The 24,899-nt window shown below is 45.6% G+C and overlaps 1 protein-coding gene across 5 annotated transcripts in view; it reads right to left on the bottom strand.

The window, feature by feature from the left end:
* Positions 1-24,899, bottom strand: part of AGAP1 (ArfGAP with GTPase domain, ankyrin repeat and PH domain 1) — a 568,365-nt gene that overhangs the window by 184,553 nt on the left and 358,913 nt on the right. For all 5 annotated transcript variants that reach the window (XM_081494022.1, XM_081494021.1, XM_081494020.1 and 2 more), the window contains one exon: positions 22,822-22,926. In XM_081494022.1, coding sequence (XP_081350148.1) covers positions 22,822-22,926 — 105 coding nt within the window. The remainder of the gene's footprint in view (positions 1-22,821; positions 22,927-24,899) is intronic.

The raw sequence follows: 24,899 nt of genomic DNA, 5'->3' as shown, positions 1-24,899 counted from the left end.
TCATCTTCCATCTCTCGGTGTGGGGGAGACATTTGGCCATGGGCATGTTGGAAGGAGAGTCATCACGGGTTTCGGGAAGGGAGGTGCTATGTGCAACTGGGAACAGACTAAAGACTCCACCTGAAAGTGAAAACTAAGATCATGGCATCAGGTCCCATCACTTCATGGCAGATAGATGGAGAAACAGTGGAAACAGTGGCTGACTTTATTTTTCTGGGCTCCAAAATCACTGCAGATGGTGACTGCAGCCATGAAATTAAAAGACGCTTACTCCTTGGAAGGAAAGTTATGACCAACCTAGACAGCATATTAAAAAGCAGAGACATTACTTTACCAACAAAGGTCCATCTAGTCAAGGCTATGGTTTTTCCAGTGGTCATGTATAGATGTGAGAGTTGGACTATAAAAAAAGCTGAGGGTCGAAGAATTGATGCTTTTGAACTGTGGTGTTGGAGAAGACTCTTGAGAGTCCCTTGGACTGCAAGGAGATCCAACCAGTCCATCCTAAAGGAGATCAGTCCTGGGTGTTCATTGGAAGGACTGATGTTGAAGCTGAAACTCCAATACTTTGGCCACCTCATATGAAGGGCTGACTCATTAGAAAAGATCCTAATGCTGGGAAAGATTGAGGGCGGGAGGAGAAGGGGACGACAGAGGATGAGATGGCTGGATGGTATCACCGACTCGATGGACATGGGTTTGGGTGGACTCAGGGAGTTGGTGATGGACAGGGAGGTCTGGCGTGCTGCCGTTCATGGGGTCGCAAAGAGTCAGACACGACTGAGCGACTGACCTGAACTGAACTGAAAGTTAAGATGCTTAGAAACTGCCCCGCTCCAACTCCTGCCACAAATACTATTTACTCTGAAAAAATTGTGATTCCAAAAGGATGAGGACAAAGGATAGAAAGAAAGTTGTTATCATTAAATTAGGCTGAAGGATAAGGCAGACAGGAGGAAACACTGAAGTCTCGTGACGCAGCTCATCAAGAGGATGGCGAACAAAAAAAACACATGTAAGAAGTGACCTTCAGTCAGCACAGGACCAAGGGTCAAGCACATTGTGAAAAAAAGGTTGTTCTCAAGCAGTTTTCATTCACTTCCCTTGATACCTACTGAAAAGGGGCAAACCTCAAGTTTCAAAACCAAAGTTAGGACTTGTAAATAATGAATTCCTTCTTGCATAGTTACTCCTTTAAAAATATCAACTTGCTATAACTTTCTTCTTTAATGCCAATTCTTAACAAATTAAAATACAGTAACAGGAGTGTAATTGAGCATTTATGGCTTATGGGCTCTGAAATGAGCCTAATCAGAGAGTGACTAAGCCTCAGCATGGCCTCCTTTTTAATAGGCATGTTTTAACATACAATAACCAGGATATTTTATTTAAAATTATTATAGAAATGTACCAAGTGCCGGCTCTCCAGATCTGAATGCGGCGAAGGGACCCATTTATCTTTGGCTCAGCACGGGCTGAGGGAATCTGTTTTTCCTGCCTGAGTTAGGCACTTCAGAGCACAGAAGAATTAGTTCTTAAGAAATTCAGAGGGTAAGTTTGGCAATTCCTAAATTTCAAGCCTCTAACACTGCTAAAACCTTTACAAGATGCATTTCCTAATCCACACAAGTCTTTCAGCTTGGTGTTTTCAGAAACAGGTGGATACCTATATCTGTGGCTTCTAGCTTCTCCCAAGAGAAACGACACGGGAGTTTTCTGGTTTTGAAAGAATTACCCTTTTCATCTGGCCCCAGCTTGGGACTTGAGGAATTGAAGCTACAACCTCTAAATAATGTCGCCTCTTTAGAAGTGGGACATGGGGCCCAGGGGTCCAAAGCAGGGACCTCGCAGGGCGAAATAAAGCCAGCGAGCTTGATTTTGATATGCAAATGTTCCAGATACATCCCTTCCCTGTGTTCCTGGTAGAAAAATGCTGATCGAGGATAAAAGGGGAAAAAACCCTTTAACAAGGCACGAGGGTAATTCAAAGCCAAGTACTTTTAAACAGCACTTAACAAGTCCCTGGGGCCCACTCAAGAGCCCGGCCCCCCAGAGGTGCCATCTCCTGCCCCTCAACAGCTTGAAAAAGTAGTAATTGCAAACCTATTTGCATTTTTCTTCTCAAGTTGTCCGTGCTCGTCGCCTGGATTATTTTTTGCAAGCAGGCGCCAGAGCGGAGGGACCCGTCCCTGACCGGGTGGATGGAGCTTGGTAACCGCGTGGCGCTCCCCTGCCACCCGGCTCCCGCACCTTTGCCATCCCTTGTTTTTTACATTTTCCTCCTAATTATGTTGCATCTATTGCCGTACACTTAATTAGCTGCATTAATGTGATTTCTTTTCACATAGTCAAGCAATTAAGAGCTATGATTGAGTTTCATTCAATTAGCCTCAACAAACATGCTAATTGATGTCCCAGATGCAAATGAGGTACAGTGAGGGAACCTGCTAGCAACGGAGAGCCGCGTCAGGGACTGGCAGCTTCCAGCTTGCTGACGGCAGCACGGCGCCACGTGGCGCCCACCTTCCTCGGGCCGCCTCTGGAGAGGGCGGAGCCCTGAGCACCGCGGAGGGTGTACCAGATCCCTCCTGATTGGAGCATTAGTGAATGCACCGCGGTAATGGTTTTGTCTGAGAATCTCACAGTTACAACTTACCAGGACCGGAAGGTCATCACTGAAGAGCACTGAGTTCCAGCCAGGAGACTGGTATCAAGTCCCTATTAAAATACTTCACGAGGCTCCTGAAAAAAAAAAAACTTTCCAGGAGTTCTCCCCAGACAGCCAAGGGAACAATGTGTGGATGTCGTCTTGGCCATCCCAGAGCCCTCTGTGTGCGTGGCGGCCTACAGTTCTCAGTAAATGGTGAGTTCATCTTAGTCAGCTTGGGGGCATTTGGCCCTTGAAGTTAAGCTCAAAATACAGCAATCCATCAACAGTCCCTAAAAATACTCTTACTATATTGATTCTCACTGCTTCCCATCCCTTTGTTACCTTTGGCTGTCTGGTGAAAGATGGTTTGCTTCATGTGTTCATAGGGTACCAAAAAGCAGTTTAACAAGATCTTAGAGCAAAACCCAAATGCATCCGTGATGTGATTGGCATCTCAAAGTTAGATCATCAGAATAAAACACACAGCTCTGAAATGCAATCAACATCACTCCAATTTCACATATACTTTTTAAAGGTATTAAGACTATTCGTTTCCATAATTACATGATGGAAAAAATTATAGGAATCTCTGTTCCAACTAGGTTTTCTCAGTAAGTTCTGGTTTCTAACTGCACATAAAATATTGAGAAATTTACAACTTTCTATCACTATCTAATATTTTGTCTAAGTGAGATAACTGTTAGGACAGACCAATACTTTGCTTTGGTCTTTGTGTCATGGCTAATCTAATCAAGCATTTTCTCTTTGCATAATCTAAGTTCAGCAATCCTCAAAGTGTGGTCTTCAACACCCTATCAGGGGATTCACAAGTTCAACACTATTTTCAAAACAACCCCAAGACGTCATTTGTTTTTTCCCTGTGTTGAAATTTGCTTTGATGGTGCAAAAGCGGTGTGAGTAATAAATACTGATGACTTCTCAGCATGGAGCATGACAGTGGTAACCAGGTTGTGCTTTGCACATTGCCTTTATTTTACTGATTCCTATGCTCTCAAAATACAAACAAAAAAACAGTTTCACCCAAGGATGTTCTTAATAAACCAAAACCTACCAATTAAAAAAAATTGTAACCTCTGAGCCTTTAAATTTCTCGGGTGATGCCACAGCAAGTACACTTCAGGGTTTCTGCTGCACTTCAAAAGCAGGAAAGCTCTTCCTGAAGTGTTTCATTCACAAGCTGAATTTGTCACTTGTTTGCTGAGGCAACACTTCTACTTGAAAGAAGGACTATGTCAGACACTAACTGTGGTGATTCAGTCTTGGGTGCTTGGCAGATATTTTCATGATAATGAACAAAGCAAGTACTGCAAGGAAAGTGGCTGACAGTATTTGTGGCCCGTGATAGAATTTGAGCTTTCTAGTGATGATGAGAATTTTGAAAACTTGTAACTCTCACCATAAGATTGGTACCTTCCAAACACCCAGAGACTTTTTTCTGACAAGACTGGTGGTGATGTAAATGAATGTGATTTGGGGGTATTAAAAGACCCTGATTTACAAAAGGCAGAGGGACTAGAGACCAAATTGCCAACATCCATTGGATCATCGAAAAAGCAAGAGAATTCCAGAAGAACATTTACTTCTGATTCATTGACTACATTAAAGCCTTTGTGTGGATCACAAGAAACTGTGGAAAATTATTAAAAAGATGGAAATATCAGACCACCTTAACTGCCTCCTGAAGCCTATATGCAGGTCAAGAAGCAACAGTTAAAACTGGACATGAAACAACAGACCGGTTCCAAATTGGGAAAGGAATACGTCAAGGCTGCATACTGTCACCTTGCTTATTTGACTTATATGCAGAATACATCATGAGAGGTGCCAGGCTGGATGTATCACAAGCTGGAATCAAGATTGCCTGGAGAAAGATCAACAATCTCAGATATACAGATGACACCACCCTCATGGCAGAAAGTGAAGAGGAACTAAAGAGCCCTTTAAGAAGGTGAAAGAAGAGAGTGAAAAAGCTGGCTTAAAACTCAACACTCAAAAAACTAAGATCATGGCATACAGTCCCATCACTTCAAGGCAAGTAGATGGGGAGAAATGGAAATGGAAACAGTGGTCGCTTTAAAAGACGCTTGCTCCTTGGAAGAAAAGCTAGGACAAACCTAGACTGTATTAAAAGGCAGAGACATCACTTTGCTGACAAAGGTCTGCATAGTCAAAGCTATAATTTTTCCAGTAGTCATGTACAGATGTGAGAGCTGCACCATAAAGAAGGCTGAGTGCTGAAGAATTGATGCTTTCGAGCTGTGGCAGTGCTGGAAAACTCTTGAGAGTCCCTTGGGCCACAAAGAGATCAAACCAGTCAATCCTGAATATTCACTGGAAGGACTGATGCTGAAGCTGAAGCTCTGTTACTCTGGCCACCTGATGTGAAGAGCCAGTTCACTGGAAAAGACCCTCATGCTGGGAAAGACTGAAGGTGGGAGAAGGTGGTGACAGAGGATGAGATGGTTGGATGGCATCACTGACTCAATGGACATGAGTTAGAGCAAACTCTGGGAGATAGTGAAGGACAGGGAAGCCTGGCGTGCTGCAGTCCATGGGGTTGTAAAGAGTCAGACACGACTTAGCAACTCAACAACAACTCAATGAAAAGTATCGCCATTTGGAAATCTGCATACCTCAGTTAAACAAGCTTTCTGAAATGACTGATACTGAATGTCACATGCATGGATCCAAGTTCATTCAAAGGGCAAGACAGGTCATTGAATTTTAAATCAGCAAGGGAGGAAAAATTCATTGAATTCCTAAGCTTCAAGAAACTGTCACATGCCGAGTTTTGGTGCAGTATCCGAGAAGAACACCCACAATCTGAAATGGCTATTAAAGTGCTCCTCCCTCAACCCTCCTACACTGTTGGTGGGAATATAAATTGGTGTAGCACTATGGAAAACAGTACAGAGGTTCCTCAGAAAGCTAGAGTTGCTATGCGTTCCAGCAATCCCACTCCTAGTCACTCAATCGTGTCTGACTCTTTGTGATCCCATGGACTGTAAGCCATGAGGCTCCTCTGTCCGTGGAATTTCCCAGACAAGAACAGTGAAGTGGGCTGTCGTTTCCTACTCCAGGGGATCTTCCTGGCCCGAGGATCTAACCCCCATCTCTTGTGTCTCCTACATTGGCAGGCAGATCCTTTACGACTGTGCCACCTGGGAAGCCCAAATATCCAGACAAAACTACAATTCAAAAAGACATGGGCACCCCAGTGTTCACTGTAGCACTGTTTACAACAGCCAGGACATGGAGACCACTTAAAAGTCCACTGACAGATGAATGGATCAAGGAGTGGTACACAGACCGAAGACGGTTACTCGGCCATAAAAAAGAATGGACTAACGCTACCTGCAGCAACACGGATGAACCTAGAGGTTACCACACTGAGTGAAGGAAGCCAGAGAAAGACACGTATCACGGTGTCATTCATAGATAGAAATCTAAAATATGACACAAGTGAACGTACCTGGGAAACAGACTCACAGCCACAGAGAACAGACGTGACAGGGGTGGGAGGGGGGTGGGAGAAGGAGGGATTGGGAATTTGGGGTAAGCAGATTCAAACTATTATATATAGGATGGATAAGCAACAATATGCTACTGTACAGCACAGGGACCTATATTCAATATCATATAATAAACAATATGGAAAAGAATATGAAAAAGAATGTATACATAAATTGCTGTATCACTGCGCTGCATGGGTGAAATTAACACATCATTGTAAATCAACTATGCTTCAAAAAAAGAAAATTTTAAAAAGCATACAATCTTAAAAAAACAAATTCCTCCCTCTTCCAACTAAACATCTTTATGAGAGTTTTTTTTCACATACTTTAAAAGCGCTTTGAAAAAAGGAAAACAATGCTACTCTGCTCACAATTTCCTTTTGTTTTGGAAAATATCTTTTTCCTAAACAATGTTTGTGGGATAGTATGTAATAGGTGGGTTATTATTATTTTAAATGAATTCTAGAATATCAATTATTTTTTCTGTTCTAATTTCTCCCATGACAAACATCAATAGATATAATCCACAGAAGCAGAAACTATTCAGATTCCTCGATTTTTGAGAAAGTATAAGGGCTCTAGAACCATGAGTCCAGCTTAAAGTTCACAAACCAGCCAAGGGCTGGGTGTGTGTGATTTTATGCACCCAGCTGGGGGAAGAGCAGGTACTAGACACGGTCAGCACACCTGTCTGTCTTCTCCTGGAGGAGAGCAATAACTCAGTCTTCCCCATTTTCACTACACTTCAAGTATGTCCAGTTCAAAGAGGGAAAGTACTGTGCATAAATCCTATTTTTAAAAACCTTTACTTCTGGGCTCAAAAAAAAAACAACAAAGTATGTACGAGAAGCCATTGTCAGATGCCCTGCTATTTCCAAACTCTGCTTAATACTATTTTCAAAGGAAATTCCTCTATAAAGACATACATAATACCATCCCTTCAAAGAGACCAGCAAACGCTCAAGTCCGACACGCATGAATAATAAACGATAGCCTCATATACAGTCACCAGCACAGAGGAGCGTGACACCCTAAAGATACCATGAAGATATTGTAAGACCACGAGGACTCTTCCGGCCACATCCACTCAGATCTCATACCGCAAAGAGGACCACTTCTCCTTATCTCCACAGGACCGCAGTTACAATAGCAAGGCAGGAGGCAGCTTCAAAGAGAAAAGCCTTGTGAGGATCAATTTGGTTTCCCAAGACGGCCAAGAGAATTCCAGAGTCTCATTTCTGGAGCTGCTTCGGAACAACCACTTGACCAGTGCGCATCCATGTGACCTGTGGCTGCCGCAGGGAGAAGGCACCCAGCAAACTGGATGTCTAACAGTGACTGAGGCAAAGGCAAAGCTGACGACACCTGATTCTGGACCGAGGCGTTACTGCGCCGGGGCAATTAACCTAAGACGCATCAGCAGAGAAGGCTGGTGAAGCGTCATGAGAGTGGCAGCACCCCTCATGCATCAAGGGGAGCGCGACACCTTAGGGTGAACCTCTCCAGTGCACACGCTGTCAGCATCCAACACGTGTGGGCTCAAGTCCAGCATAAGCTCAGCTCACAGGTTGATACGCATGCATGCTCAGTTGCTCAGCTATGTCTGACTCTTTGTGACTCCAGGACTACAGCCTGCTAGGATTCTCTGTCTGTAGTATTTCCCAGGCAAGAATACTGGAGTGGGTTGCCATTTCCTTCTCCAGGGGATCTTGCTGACCCAGGGATTGAACCCATGTGTCCTGCATATCCTGTACTGGCAGGCAGATTCTTTACCACTGAGCCACCTGGGAAGCATAGGTTAACATAATATACTAAATCAAAACAGAAACTTCCACAATGAATTATGAATATAATCTTTGTGCTTCTTGATTGTCTGTCTTGATTGACCTTGTATATTGAGCTTTACACTGCAAGACAGATTTTTCTCATTTTAAGTTAAATCGAATATTACTCAGTTGTAACCCATGCATGCTCAAACCTAGCCTTACAAAATGAATGTGTTGGATATGCAGGTCTCTTCCAGAGGCAAGCATGAATGAAAGTTCACCACAGTGAACTTCAAGGAGTCAGCGCCATTCCTGGCTCTACGAGTATTTTTATAATTAAATATGTCTTGAAACAACTGGACCAGTACTTAGATCTGACAAAGTCTGAGTTATGTAGAAATATTCGCCGTAATGATAATTAGATCTATCTGAACCTTTTTAAAACTCCGGATTCCTTGGGATGCATTTGCTAGAATGTGAAACAATTAAAGAAATAGACTTTTTAAAGACAGAAAGGCACACACAGTTGTCTTCCAAGGACACTAATGATCGCTATCTTCTTCTACCGTTTAAACCCAACATGGACAGAAAAATTCCCTCTTCAGTTTTTGCCCATCACAGAATTTCTTCTAATTTCAAAACTTTGACTAGGCCTGTCTAGAAAAAAAATGCCTTTTTGCCTCCCTGATGCATTGTTTGGGGAGTGATTCTGTTTTCCTAATGCTACTGCCCACCAAGGTGGTTTACAGTAATATAATCGGATTCATTTCAAATGAACAGTGGTCAATTCACTGATTAACATAGTTTTCTGGTTTTCTAAATTAAGAATATCTGCAGAAGACAGAGCTTCTCCAGGCCAGAGGATGGCCTCAAAGTAAGAGTGCCTGGGAGGCTCTGTCTGTTAGGGGTTGTGGACTGTTTAATCATCCCGGGTTCTGATTTCTCATCTTTAAAAATAAGGATAATAATAATTCTTGCTTCAAGAAATTGTTGTCATGATTAATTGAGATAATACATAAAGAACTTGCAAGAATCCCAAAGCCCTTAGTAAATGTTGGCTCTTACTGCTCATGTCTAATAAAAATACTGAAATATTTCCCCTGTGCTTTTACGTGGGCATTTCCAGAAGTATAGGTGTTGTCCCCACTGGAGGTAGCCATTCCAATACGATAAGCCATTGGAGGTGACTTGCAATGTTTTTTTTCACTTATCAGGATAGGGGAAAGAAACTGTCCTCTGAAAATGCATGACATTTTCTACTTTTTCTTCCCTTTCTTCCTTTTTCTTTTCTTTTTTTTTGGGGGCGGTCGTGGGGTGGGGGAGGCATGTGGAGGGTAGTCAGACATTTTTATTGCAAAACAGCGTCTGGAAAAGATGCAAAACAAAATTGCTAAAAATGCAAAGGAGAAAAATACGGGAGAAAAACAAAAGGCCCCCTTCCCCTTGCTTATTGAGTTCAAAGGCATAACAGGCAAGCACCCTGCAGCCAATGGGAAGCTACACTAATTTTAAAGCCATAAAACGCTATCAAGTGCCCTGCGGGGCAGGACTACACTGAAGCTTGTGGCACCTAAATAAGATATGGTTCATTTACTTCGCAGCTTAGCCTAATGTAATCATCAGCGGATTCTTAGCCTAGAGTTGTAACAGGCAAATAGCCGCTGCAGCAGAGGCGGCACTCCCAGCCATCGACGGGGACGCCGCTAGATTGCTGTTGATTAGAAAATTTTTCAGTTTTGACAAGCACTTAATGAACATAAATCGCACCTTGATTGGTTTCCATTTGGGGCCATGGGCACACCTGAGCAGAAGCCATCCTCTGAGTCTCCACCGCTCCCTTCCTCCCAACACCTTAGCAACCGGCCGGCAACCGGGTTAGAACCAGGGCAGCACACATTTATAAAGTCTAATGACGAAACCTCGTCTCTCGGCAGCAGGGAAAGAACATTCCCGCGCTCTCCCCCACGTCCGAGCCCTCCCCCCGAGAGTTCTCCACAGCAACTTGCTGCCAGGGAAGAAAATGGATGCATTTGATTTAGCTACCTTTGGTAAGGATTTCCAGCCACAATTAGTAACCCTCACAGGGCCCCAGTGGAAAACAGTGATACAGACTGAGTTGTTGCTGTCGTTTTACTTGCTAAAAAGATGTATCCAGCTCTTTTGCAACCCCGCTGACTGTAGCCTACCAGACTCCTCTGTCCACCGGATTTTTCAGGCAAGAATACTGGAGTGGGCTCCATTTCCTCCTTCAGGCGATCTCCCCGACCCAGGGATCAAACCTGCATCTCCTGCATTAGCAGGCAGATTCTTTACCACTGCACCACCTGGGAAGCCCTGCAGATTGGGTACAAGGATGAAATATGCTGTGTACTGATAAGGCAATGTCCCATGCATTCCTCTAGAAGCTTTACTAAAACTCACAAACGATTATAAAAACATATATATACATACTTTGTTTTTTTTTAAGCAAGAAGGCAGAAGAGTTTTTCGATGTAGAAAAAAAAAAGTAAGTTAGGTAGGCTCTACCCTATCTGATACCTTAATTTCTATAGAGACAGGAAGACTTTCTCTGATCTTGGGCTACTTACAGTCACTCTGTTCTCAACATCAAGACAATGTGTACTATGGTGAACCAGTGTTTTGGCCATTTTTTCCCCCTGTAAATCTAAACACTTTCAAACCCTGAGGGCTATATAAATAAAGGAGGAATTCCTTAGAGTAGACTTTGATAAAGAATCTAACATATTTGTGTATATGTAAAAGGTATGAGTTTTTCAATGGTCACTCTTGCCAACAATAGTTGTAGATATTCCTCGAAAATATTTATTCTACTGTGGTAGTGTCATTCCATAGGTCTGAAAGGCTTGATACACAGGAGAAATAATTTCTCATACTATCTGAAACTTGAATGAACGCCAGAAGTATTTCCCAGGCCACCCAAAGAACAGAGAGGGACAGCCTCCGTCACCTTCGGAGGGCATTTGCCAAACACAGAGAGCCCACGTGGACAGGGCTGAGTGGGTGTTTCACACTACATGGGTTCCAGACCATCATGCAGGTTATTGGGCCTCCAGAAGCCCCCTTGTTCATGAAGGGCCCAGCCAGTTTCTCTGCGGTATTTCTCCACCAGGGCCTTGGTTAATGCCGGGCATCTTTAAATTCAGCTATTCTCAACAGCTCTCCCACTTTGTAGTTTTTAACATTAAAACTTCAAGCTTCAAAGAGGTATCTGTACACCTATGAAACTCCAATACTGTGGCTACCTGATGTGAAAAGCGGACTCACTGGAGAAGACTCTGATGCTGGGAAAGATTGAAGGCAAAAGGAGGAAGCAGTGGCAGAGGATAAGATGGTTAGATAGCATCACAGACTCAGTGGACATGCATTTGAGCAAACTCCCGGGAGATCATGAACGACAGGGAAGCCTGGCGTGCCTGGAGTCCATGGGGGTCACAAAGAGCCAGACATGACTCAGCAACTGAACAACAGCAACATTCACAGTAGCCAAGGAGGGAAGGAAGCCAAGTGTTGACCCACAAATGAATGGACACACAGAATGTGGTGGGCACATTGGGGACTGGTTCCAGGACCCCCAGTGACAACAAAATCCACAGATGCTCAAGGCCCTTATATAAAATGGCATAGTATTTGCATATAACTTACACACATTGCTGTGCTTAGTTACTTTGTCATGTTCGACTCTTTGTGACCCCACGGACTGTAGTCCACCAGGCTCCTCCGTCTATGGGATTCTCCAGGCAAGAATACTGGAGTGGATTGCCATGCCCTCCTCCGGGGGATTGTCCCAACCCAGGGATCGAACCCAGGTCTCCTGCATTGCAGGCAGATTCTTTATCATCTGAGCCATCAGGGAAGCCCCTGTAACCTTTATCTTCCTGTAAATCATCTCTAGATTATTTCTAGTATCTAATATGATATAAATGCTATCTAAATAGTTGCTAGCGTGTGAGAAATTCAAGTTTTGCCTTTTGGAACTCTGGATTTTTTTTTCCCAGCTATTTTTGATCTGCACTTGGTTGAGTTGTGGGCTGTACATGCCAAATGGTATCGTATGTATACACAGCGGAATATTACTCAGCCTTAAAAAGGAGAGAAATGCTACAACATGGATGAACCTTGAAGGCAGGAGACTAAGTGAAAGCCCAGCCACAAAAAGACAAATACTACGTGATTCTCCTGACACGAGGTACTCAGGATAGTCAGATTCATAGACACAAAAAGTAGAAGGTGGCTGCCAGGGGCTGGGGGAGGGGGATTCAGAGTTAATGTTTAATAGGGGCAGTTTTAGTTTTGCAAGACGAAAACACCCCAGAGACGGATGGAGGGTGACTGTTGTACAGCATTATGAATTGCCTTCTCACTCCTGAACTATATGCAAAGAAGCTAAATTTTATGTTACGTGTGTAAGTGAAGTAAAAGTTAGTCACTCAGTCGTGTCCGACTCTTTGTGGCCGCATGGACTGTAGCCCACCAGGCTCCTCTGTCCATGAGATTCTCCAGACAAGAATACTGGAGTGGGTTGCCATGCTCTCCTCCTGGGGATCTTCCTGACCCAGGGATCAAACCTGAGTCTCTTGCATCTCCTGCACTGGCAGGAGGGTTCTTTCCCACTAGGGCCACCTGGGGGTTCCAGTACTGGGCTAAGATTCTGTGGCATCTGTATCACACCCTTGTGTGTGGGTTTTCTCCCGAGCCTGCTGCTGCTGCTAAGTCGCTTCAGTCATGTCCGACTCTGCGACCTCATAGACGGCAGCCCATCAGGCTCCCCCATCCCTGGGATTCTCTAGGCAAGAACACTGGAGTGGGTTGCCATTTCCTTCTCCAATGCATGAAAGTGAAAAGTGAAAGTGGAGTCGCTCAGTCGTGTCCGACCCTTAGTGACCACAAGGACTGCAGACTACCAGGCTCCTCCGGCCATGGGATTTTCCAGGTAAGAGTATTGGAGTGGGTTGTCATTGCCTTCTCTGCTCCCGACCCTGACATAAAGCTAATCTACCTTTGGGGGGTGTCTAAGCTGTGCAATGTGGGTGGTTTCCTCCATTCCAATCTCACCAGGATTTTTAAGGCAGAGCTAGGATTACTAAGCATAGGTTTGGAACCCAGGTCGTCTAGGAGCAAAGACTCGACATGAAGCCCCTGTGTGGCCCTGCACTCGGCCACGAGACCCCTCTGTGGTGGTGGCCTGCGTGCTGAGTCCACACGAGCCCTGGGCAGACAGGGCACAGGGCACAGTCCTCAGGAGGAGCCAGGGAGCACCTCCCACAGAGGACGGGCAGGAAGGTCCACCTGCACGATGGACATCAGACTGGAATGAAGCCAGACTGGAGAGGAATGTACAGACCGAGCACAGCTTCCGGCACCATGGCTTATTCATGGGCAGCAGGACCCTGTAACCATCCATCACGGGATGAAGCAGGCGGACTGCTGCAGTGCGATATGGCCAGGACACGCCAGACATCGTCTTCCCAGAAAGAAAGAGAGGCCTGTCTTCTTGGGGTTGGCGGTCTTCCTTGACTCAGAGTTTCCATATCTGGAAATCCAGGCTTGGATTCTGTCTGTCCAGCCTTACAGTCTGGCTTCTGCAACATTCTGGGGAGACCAAGGCAGAGTTCTTCCAAGTGTAACTCAATTCATCACCTCAAGAGATGGGGGTCCACCTTCATGGGCATGCAGCTGGCCAAAGGGATTCTCTGTGAATCCTCAATCATCCAGTAAAATGTCCTGATTTTATGCAAAGATGTGTTATTTTATTTATCTTATTTTTGGCCATGCCATGTGGCTTGTAGATTTTAGTTCCCCAACCAGGGAGTGAACCCGGGTCCTTAGCAAAGGAAGTGCAAAGTCCTAACCACTGGACTGCCAGGGAATTCCAAGGATTGTGTTATTTTAAATGACAGTTACCAGCAGCGGGTATGGGCAAGAGTTGCTCCTTTTACAGCAAAAGGTTACGTTCCTTTTTACCTTGAAATATTTCTTTTGAGAAGAACGCCTACTCTGGAAAGCATCTCACATCTTTTTGTTATTTTGGCATCCGTAAAAAAAAAAAAAAAGATTTTTTTACGCCCCCCCCCCATAATTTTGAAACTAGAAACTTGTTGAAATCAGCATTCTGATGACAATTCAGAGTCTGAGTCCGTGGGGGAGAAAAACAAAAAAATGTCAATGGCATACAGAAGCAAAGGCGGCGTGGAAATGGAACGTCTAAGCCACTTGATTAGGAAGGAAGGTCCTGTGAGAAGGAAGCGTCCGGTTCTGCAGGGCAGGAGGAAGTGACCACAGCCCAACGGCTTCTCACTTGGGCAGCACATGGATCGAGAAAGAAATACAGGAAGGAGGATTTCAAAACTGTGAGCACCTCGCGTATGCGTCGGTCAGCTGTGTCAGCCAGCCACTCGTGCGCAGGAGGAAGCCGGGAGAACTTTCCCAGTCAGGGCACCGTCGAGTCCTTGGCTGGACCTGCAGCCCCAAGTGAACGCTTACGGGTCCACTTAGGAATGCCCCCGTGCACAGCATTGGCAGCAGTTATTTCAGCCGCGCCCTGGACGGCAGCTCCCTCGACACGAAGATGAATGGGTGGCCGTGCTGAACTGTGCGGCCCCGAGGGTCCAAGTTCTTTCTCATTATCCCCTCCACTTTTCCATCAAGGTGCTCCCTAAGGGCTCACGTTCAAGTCCACAGAGAGCGAATCCAAGGGTCTCAGAAGTGGCGGCCCTTCACCCACCCAAGACCACGAACCAGCCAAGTGTTAGGAAACCTCGGGACACTCAGACGTGTCTCCTCCAAGAAGGTCAAGCACTTAGGACTTTTTAAAGGTCTATAGTTGCATAGGTCTTCAGAGAATAAAAAAAAATACAGACCACGGGGCCGCAGCAGAAGTCAACAGTTTGCTTTTTACCATTTCAGTCTTATTTACGTATTTAGGGTTGTCTGTGCAAAATGCCATGTGGAGATGAAAGAGCAGTGAAGCTGGTCAGTCCTGCAGTGCAGGTGACCGACTTGTCCCAGTTGCCTGGGGCTTCCTGCGTTTTGGCACCAAACGTCCTGCATCTTAGGAAAAGCCAGGGCAGTCGGACCCTCTACTCAGAGCGCCTACAAATCCAAAGCAGCTTCGTTACCTTGGCTGAGTTCCCCGCGTGCTATCTAAACTGCGTTCTAGGTTCTATTTAATAACAGCATCATTCTAGGTTCTATTTAATAACAGCATCAGTCTAGGTTCTATTTAATAACAGCAATCTTGAGAAAGAAAGATGAATCAAATCAAATCAACTGGTTTTGTTTTCTGAACCCAGTTTTTTGTCTTACCATGAGACTCATCCCACTCAGCAGCTCCAACCTTGGGGTGGGGGTGGGGGTCCGACTGACTCCAGGAGCCTCCATTTGCTAAGAGTTCATGGTGGCATTTTTGGAATGCCATACACACTCTAAAGAGTCTCAAGTGACCTTAAGAAGACAATACCACCACATCCCCTAAAGCGAACGGACTCTCTGGGTTTCCCAAGCAGATGCCATCCGGCCAGTTTCTCAGGGTCTACCTTAAAAGGCACGCTGAGGAGCAGCAGGGCCTGACCACGTGCAGAAGGGGAAGGACGCGTGAGCTGATGCTTCACGACAGGTTCCGCCACAGACCAGGGGCGCACGCACTCGGTTACGGAGGCAATGCCATGGGTGTGCCCCTGCCTCCGCACCCTGAAGCAATCATCCTGCAGTGCAAGAACCACCGATCTTTAGGAACCCCTAGGATGAAATCCACCATTACCTCTCCCGCCTGTGCTCACATCTCCCCCTCTCTACCTACATTGCAGGAGGTAGGGGGACCCCGCCAGGCCAAGCCACCCACAGCTGACAGCTCTCGAGCCTCTGGGGAAGGGCAGAGCAGGCCAGGGGGTGTCGCAGTGGGCGAAGGGTGGGGTTTGGGACTCCCCGGAGCGCAGGGAGAGCAAATATGAGGTCTGGAGGTATCGCTGGTATCAACTTGTAGGGAACGGTCTCCATCCGGGTAGGATCCACGTTTGGTCAGTTTTCCCTCTAATTCCCAGATGATCATGCCTACGATCTGGCCACGTGCTGGTAATTCTATTCCATTGCTCCGAGAGGGTCTCTTCCCCCTAGGAGGACCGTTTCGGGTTTTCAACGACAGAAAACACGCCCAGGGTAAAAAGGCTTCCTTCAACGACATCAAGCTGTGGTCAGGGAAGGTTCACGGACGCCTGTGCTGAATGAGTTCCAGAGTGGGACCGAGCTGTGTGTCAGAGGGACCAGGGATTTGAGGCTCTTAAATAATCAGTTGTAGGATGCATCTTGGGGTGAAACACAGAAAGACACGTCTGGGCAGACTCTGAGGGCTTGGAAAGAAGACGTGGTTGGGAAGAAGGGGAAACTGAGGCCATGGTGACCAGTTGGGAGCGATGTCATGGCGCCACCACCCGAGGCCCTGAGTATTCATCTTGGGCACGCGAGTTATGATGGGGCCTGGCCATCCAGGGAGGCCATCGACAGGAGCTTCCCTGGTAGCTGACCCACCCCGAGCACTCAGTAGGCTGGTTGGCCTCACGCCAAACCCACTGCCTGCTGCAAAGCTGAGGCTCTCTGGTTTCAGGGCTGGCAGCCTGTTTCTCAGGCCACGGTTTCTAAGAGCACGTTGCTCTGCTAGGCTCCCACAGGCGGGTGCACAGCGGGGTCAGGCACCCACTGCTCGCTTTGTCCAAAGGCCGGGTTTGTTTTCCACCCCACCAACCTGTGAGAGTCCTTTGGACTGCAAGGAGATCAAACCAGTCCATCCTAAAGGAAATTAACCCTGAATGCTCATTGCAAGGACTAATGCTGAAGCTGAAGCGCCAATACTTCGGCCACCTGATGCGAAGAACTGACTCATTAGATAAGACCCTGATGCTGGGAAAGACTGAGGGCAAAAGAAGGGGGCAGCAGAGGATGAGATGTTGGATGGCATCACCGACTAAATGGACACGAGTTTGAGCAAACTCTAGGAGATTGTGAAGGACGGGGAAGCCTGGCGTGCTGCAGTCCTTGGGGTTGCAGAGCTGGACACGACTGAGTGACTGAACAACAGCAGCAACAAACCCATGAGAGACACCTGCTGGGACTGAAACTTGTGCAAAGGATGATCTTTACATAAACACTTCCACGGACACCTGTGTAATAAGGAAACCGTATCTGTCCCTCAAGGATACAAATGACCACTTCTGGGAGATCTTTTCTTTTTTTTTTTAAAGGGCATCCAATGAAGACATTTAAAAAATACAAGAGCTGTGTGGAATTTTTTTTTTTTTTTTTTTTTTAGCAAGTTTAGGAAATGGTCAGCTTCCTGCTTCCAGAGCACCCGAAGTCAGCTAAAGGTAGAACCCAATGCTGCCGGAGCACCTTGTCCAAGCAGATGTCTGAGCAAACCACCATTGCTGGCAGCCTGGGGAGCTGGGAGGGGCGTGGGAGGCGATACGGCAAGGCGGGGGCAGGAGAGGCATGTGGGGTGGCCCTGTCCAGAAGCACTGGTCAGTGCGGTCATCTGGGGCTTCATTTTTTTTTTTGAATTCTATTTATTTATTTTTATTTTTGGCTGTCCTGGGTCTGCGCTGCTCTGCTCGGGGGTTCGCTAGTTGAGGCGAGCAGAGACTACTCTCTCGCTGTGGTGCCTAGGCGTCTCACTGCGGTGACGAATCTTGATGTGGAGCACTGTGAGTTTAAAGTGGCTAACACAGGCGCTGCCTAGATGAGCTCAGGTCAGATCAGGGGGCGTCCAGCCTTGCAGACCACGCTCCCTGAGTCAGGCCGCACCCTGCAGGTGACGCATCTGACTGCAGTATGAATCCAGCACGCTGGCTGTTTCAACATGACTTGATTTAGTCCTTTACTCTTGTTCTCATCTTCCTCGTATGCAAAAGGCCCCAGATTCTTGGCTTTAACAGGGCACCATGTCTGAGGTGACCAGTGGTGGAGTCAGAGTCCAGCCTGATGGAGCCCTGAGCAGCACATGTGTGCGCAGAAAATAAAATGTCCCAGCAGGAAGACAGCCCTAGGGCAACAGGAAAATGCTGGTTTTGAAGGGGCTGCTGGGGCTGCTGCAGGCCCACCTAACATCTGTTTGAATCCTACACTTGATGCATCTTAAGCCTAATTGCTCTCGACCCCCCAACCCCCCATTATCGGAGTATTAATTACCTGATTAGAATCCTGCCCTCATAAAAGCATGCCAGCTTCCTTTTTGATATATAAACCATCTCATCATCAAAAGTTAGGAGGGTACAGGGTAGCTGGAACAGATAGTCCATCAAGGACAACCACAACCTCTGTGGAAAACCACAACCTCTGTAGAAAACTCTGTCTGAAAATGTCAAGACTGTTTAGCCAGGTTCTTTCCCATGGCTCCCAGGGGAGTAACGGGTTGTAGGATCTGCTATTTTAGATCAGTGCAGGTCTCCTGCTCTGTAAGAGGTGGATGACGGACAGTATGGAAATCGGAAGCTACCAACTTGGACGAGAGTTGCCCAATACTGAACCACTTAGGTATTCAGCACAAGTGGCCAATGAACTTAGTGGTCTTTCTGCCATGATACATCTTACCTTGGAAGCAAGCGTTACAGTGTGACTGGTATCTGAGATCATTCGGTCCCATGCCCTTTTGAAATTTTCCAGATTCAAATACTTGGGCCATTCTCCACGATGTAGACCTTTGGGACCTAAATTAGCACCATATCTAAATGCTCCCTAATTTCTTATTAAGGGAAGTCAGGATTCTGCCCTTGGACATCCCCTTGGTACATCTTCCCATCTGGGACCATTGAACACATAGGACTAATTCAGCCACTGGGCATCTGTTATGTGGGTTCAGTCGCTCAGTCATGTCCGACTCCTTGTGACCCCCACGGACTGTAGCCCACTAGGCTCCTCTGCCCATGGGATACTGCAGGAAAGAATACTGCAGTGGGTTGCCATGCCCTCTTCCAGGGGATCTTCCTGAACCAGGGATTGAACCTACGTGTCCTGCATCTCCTGCACTGTAGGCAGATTCTTTGCCACTGAGCCACTGGGGAAGTCATACTGGGCCTCTGTGGTTCCCAACACCTTAGACTAGAACATTCCAGGCACCTGCCAAGAAATATACCTGGAACTCACAGCCCTCTAAAGGTCCACCCAAAGCTTGGCTGTGAAAACAAGAATCCACAAAGGATTACAATGAAAGTCATGACATCTCTCTGTGCTCAAGTAATTCAAATTCACCACTAGATTAAGCCACTTCCTTAGGGAACTGTCTACCTGCATCAATAACTGCAGCTCCCAGGAGACCCACATTAACTGAATCGCACTTTTTAAAATGACGATGGCTCTTGCCTGCCGTACAATTATAAATCCCCACTCTGCTACTTTACTATATTCCAATAATATCCATGCATGCATAGGAAAGAAAAAAAGAAAAGATGGCACTGAGGACCATCACAAGAAGCAGCCTATGTAGGAGAACTTTTGAAGAACTGATGGCAACCATATCAGGAAGAGGTAGAGATGAAAAGGGAGCATCAGCCCTCCTACAGGAATGTTCCAGCACCATCTTCTGTTGCCATCATCCTTCCCCCTTGGCAAGAAGCAGCCAACGCCCCTCTGAAGGGCTCAGCAGGTGACTGGGATGTGACTGGAGGGGCGTCACCCATCAGATGTCACTTTCTACAGGTCAGTGAGGCCAGCAAGGAGACTGTGACTGCATGTCTCCCTCTAAGGAACAAAGCAAACATGTCCATAATTAGGTTTTGCTCTCTGATGGGGTTTTTAAGAAGAACTATGCCTGGGAAAGGGCACCTCCCCGTTGATGGAGCAGCTTTGGAGAAAGAACCCAAGACCCACAAGGAGGCATGACAGTCGCAGGCAGGCCTCATGGGATAGTGTTAAGTCTCTGGTTTAGGCCACTGGTGAAGCAGCCTGACTCTATGTCCCAAATAACCCCAATAAATCAAGCACAAAGGAGTCTCCTCAGTCCAAGAAGAAGTGTATATCTCAAAAACCTACCTACTGGTGAAGCATGGAAAGCTTCCCCACCAACAGAAGGAACATGCAGAGGGGCCTAAAGACACACTTGCTTTTGAGCCTGGTTCAGAAAGGGGAAGCCCCTGCTGGAAGACCAGGGGGAAAAGGACAGTTCACCCCAGCCAGCAAATGACACGGTGAGGATACCATCTGTTACCGGTCCTACTGCAAAGGCTTTCAAAAAGGTAATTCCCCTTCCTGTTTGGAACCAGAGAATGTTGGGCTAACTCAGTTTCTGGGGATCAGTAGCTCCCGACCACTTAAGACTAGAACACAGCCATTCCAGGTACCTGCAAGGGACTATGAAAGTAGAAGTCACTCAGTCGTGTCCGACGCTTTGGGACCCCATGGACTATACGGTCCATGGGATTCTCCAGGCCAGAAAACTGGAGTGGCTAGCCATTCCCTTCTCCAGGGGATCTTTCCAACCCAGGGATCAAACCCAGGTCTCCCACACTGCAGGCAGATTCTTTACCAGCTGAGCCACCAGAGAAGCCCTGGAAGCAAATTCACTCCAGCCAGCAAGTCACACAGCGAGGATACCATTTGTTACTTATCCTATTGAAAAGGTTTTTTTTTTTAAAGGTAAATGTTCCTGAGAGTACGGCGGGGGGAAAAGCCAGAGGAGATGAACTGATACAGTCTTTCCTGGAATTTGGCAGTCCATACCCAGAGCCCATAGAAGCACACCCTCTTCAGCTCAGGAAGGCTATGGCTGGGAATGTGTCTGCAGGACGTGGATGTGGGCACAGAGGTGGCAAACGAGGATGCTGATCAGTGACTTACAATGGTAAAAATCATCGAGAAAGTGAGTCGGCTCGCCAAATGTCGGTTCAGTCAGCCGGGGGACATGTGCAGGACGAATGTTATATAACTATCCAGGTGGTGGCATAGAGGTGTGTTTGTTGACATGGGCAGGTGCCTGAGATCTGGCATTGTCTAGGAGAGCAGGAAACACGCCGTGTGCACAAGGGGGCTCCAGGCCAGTGGAAGGAAAAGGCATAGACTATAGAAACAGCTAGGAGGATACACCTCAAAATGTGAGCAGTCATGTTTCTTAGGGTGTATCTGGGAGAAGTACATTTTCTTTAGTATGTTTATCTTTAACTTCTCATTAATCACAGTGCAATTTTCAAAAAGTACTTAAAATTAAAAGCTTAACGTTCTGCTTAACACTGTGATATAGTCAAACAACCAGCTGTTACTATATATTCTAATCTACACATATACCTATGTGAAGGCAGATAAACATCATGCAGGGTTCATGGAATGTGTTGTGCTGAGAGAGCGATGACAACCGTCTTCAGGTTTTATCAAAGCTTTCCTAAAGAGCTCCCCATGGGTAGACTGTCTACATTTCTGCCAATGATGAAATTACGTGTCTTTTCCTCTATCTTATATCAATCACCAGGATAAGAGATGCTATTACACAGAGAAAACAAACCTGCCTTACAAACTGGCATACGTTCTTTGCAGACAGTAAAAACTGACTCTGACTCATGAGTTGCATTCAACTCTTGGTTTTGTTGTTCTCAGCTGCTCAAGCTGACCCTGCATTTCAATGCACCGTGAGTTCCCTACAAAACAACTGTCAAGTTGCAGACTTTCTAAGATGCAACTGTGTGTTCACATGTCCAGTCACGTTACTTATTCACGGGTCCGCGGTACATTGTCACACGTGTGGATCCTCTACAAGTGGTTGTGCTTTTGTGTACTTTACTGTGCAGTGCTGTAGAGAGGAGAGTAGTACAACATCTTTATTTTAAGCCCAGGATGTCTAGAAGGAAGCGTGAAAGCAGCTTGATGTAGCTGGTACTACTGAGAAGTACCAGCTGTTGTACTGTATTACTATGCTTTCCAAGGTACTGTACTGTAAGATTAAAAATGCTTTTCTTATTATTTTGTGTTTTTTATGTATTTCTTGGAGAAAAGTATTGTAAACCTATGATGCTCAGTCGTGTTCGACTCTTTGTGACCCCATGTACTGTAGCCCATCAGGTTCCTCTGCCCATGGAATTTTCCAAGCAAGAATACTGGAGTGGGTTGCCATTTCCTATTCCATGGGATCTTCCCAACCCAAATTGAACAAGCATCTCTTGCGTCTCCTGCATTCGCAGGCAGATTCTTTACTACCAGAGCCACCTGGGAAGCCCATAAACTTATTAGAGTACAGTACTATATGGTCAATTGTGTCAGCTGGGTATCTGAGCTAACTCTGTTGGACTTACGAACTACCTGGACTTGTGAATGCACTCTCGGAATGGGGCTTGTTCGTATGTAGACTTACTATAGTTGTTTCTTTTAGTCTAGATTTTCAGATAGATTTCTTTTTTCTCCTTTCTCTTTGACTACTTGCTCCTGTCTTTTTACTCTCATTTAAAATACTACTTTACTTAAAAAAAAAATAGAAAAGCAAAAAAAAAAAAAAAAAAGAACTATAAGAACACCACATAGACTGAAAATTAAGGGTTATTCTGTAAAAACAAAATTAGCTAAAAGAACACTGACATATAATATCAAAATAGAATTTAAGGCAAAATCCTTAATTTGGGAAAGAGGAAGACTACATACTATTAAAGGAATGCTCTATTAAGAAAGGAACTTTCATTCTGTTAGTATTATAATAAGATGTAAAATTCATAATATTATAAAATATTCATTTTGGTTTAAAAATAAATTTTACCAATTAAAAAAAGGAGAAATTGAAAATAAACTATGACTTTACCCTCCAGCAGAGCCGAAAGGCTTGACTGTGCACGGACCCCTCTGTGTCCCCACAGCCCAGTGCCTGCTGACCCTCCAGGGGAGCGACACTCACATGCAGACTCGGGTGGTAGGTCAGCACGCCGTTGTCACACAGGGTGACGTACTTCTTCTTCCATTCCTTGTTTAGCGATTTGCCACTGCGCTTCAGCAGCATGCCCTATAAGCGGAAAAGAAGCCGGGCGCAAATTAACATAGATCATAAAGTCCTGCGTACATTTTTTAAAAAGCGTAGGCACATAGGTAACTTTTAAATCGTTAAACTTCCATTTTTCCCTTTGCTGTCTTAAAATGGAAATGACACTTAGTTTTGGCTTGGTCATTCGGTTTTCCCCTTTCTTTTCCAAAATTATATATATATTATATACATATACACATTCAACCAATTTCCTTCTGTGTATGTGAGTGCAGAACTTAATATTGTGACATTAACAAGTGCTAAGATGTGCCACTGGTTCAACCAATATAAAACAAACCACTGTGATGTAATATATCACACCTTTTGCTATAACTAAGCTGTAAGCACATGGAGCTCCTAAAGGTATTAAAAAAGGAACGCAAATTTCCTTTTCTAAAACTAAGACACTAACCATATTCTTCCTTTACGATATTTACAAATAAGAACGTTTTATTTTACAGTTTTTCACTTCAGATCTTAATTTATTAAAAACGAAATTCCATTTGCAAACTTAGCAATGGCATTTAATAGATGAACTGTATATAATTTACTTTAATCCATTTTTAATGAAATCATATTAGAGCTTCTTAAAAACCATTCAACACTTGAAACCGACACACAAGTATATTTAATCCAGTCTTCCTTAGATGACTGATGAGAATTTGCTCTTGTTTTTACTACCAATTCCCAGCAAACCTTCTGTCTCATTTTTCGGCTTTCTCGAGTTAAGAAAACTGAAGGCAGCCTGAGCTCTGCCAGGCCCAGCACCTTGAGTCTGCAGTTTCTCTTTCCCTGTTGGGGCTTCAGGCCCTCCTGCAGCCGTGTGTGTGTTCTAAGCTGCTTCAGTCATGTTGAGCTGTGTGTGACCCCATGGACTGTGGCCCGCCGGGCTCCTCTGCCCATGGGATTCTCCAGGCAAGAGTACTGGAGTGGGCTGCTATTCCCTTCTCCAGGGGATCTTTGTGACCCAGGAAACGAACCCGGGTCTCCTGCATTGCAGGCAGATTATTTACCATCTGAGCCACCAGGGCCCCATGCCCTCCTAGTCAGTCAGTTTTAAACTTGAGCTTTCACATCTGGATTTGTCTAACTCCTGTCCACAGAAACGAAGGGGAACAGGAGAACCTCCTTCTTTGCTCTTCCTCTTGCTGCTCACTTATTAATGTGATCAGGACTTCCCTGGGGTCTGGTGGTTAAGAATCCGCCTTCCAAACCAGGGACGCGGGTCTGATCCTTGGTCGGGGAACTAAGATTCCACATGCCTTGGAGCAGCTGAGCACGTGTGCACCACAAAGAAGCCAGCGCGTTGGAACTGCTGAACCCACGCGCTCGAGAGCCTGTGCCCCACAGTAAGAGAAGCCTGCCCGCGTTCCGCGATGAGAGCCAGCATGGCCAAGACAAGAAGTCCGTGATCGTAAGGATGACTAGGAAAGCCAAAGACTAACGCGAGCTAATTCACCCAGATGGAGGCAGAAAGGACATGGTCAGTCTGAAACAGAGTCTGACAGGTGAGGAAGGTGAGGCATCCTGAGAATTTTTACCAGCCCCCATCCGCCTCCTGATTCTATCAACCAGGAACCAAAGTACCAGAAACAACCAAGAAGCCTTTTTTTTTTTTTTGCATGGACTGCAAAAGCCTATTGCATTTGTGACCTCATGGATTGTAGCACGCCAGGTTTCCCTGTCTTTCATCATCTCCTGGAGTTCACTCAAACTCATGTTCGTTGAGTCAGTTTCCCAATATTATGACATTGCTTTTTTATGGCCAAATTTTACAAATATAATGGATTAAAGAAAGCTGAGCACCAAAGAATTGATGCTTTTGAACTGTGCTGTTGGAGAAGACTCTTGAGAGTCCCTTGGACTGCAAGGAGATCCAACCAGTCCATCCTAAAGGAAATCAGTCCTGAAAATTCATTGGAAGGACTGATGTTGAAGCTGAAACTCCAATACTT

Source organism: Giraffa tippelskirchi, chromosome 5, assembly GCF_054371585.1.
Source record: "Giraffa tippelskirchi isolate mGirTip1 chromosome 5, T2T-mGirTip1v1.2.pri, whole genome shotgun sequence".
NCBI classification, from domain to species: Eukaryota; Metazoa; Chordata; class Mammalia; order Artiodactyla; family Giraffidae; genus Giraffa; species Giraffa tippelskirchi.
Note: the sequence above shows the minus strand (reverse complement) of the source record. Positions and strands in the feature narration are given on the sequence as shown.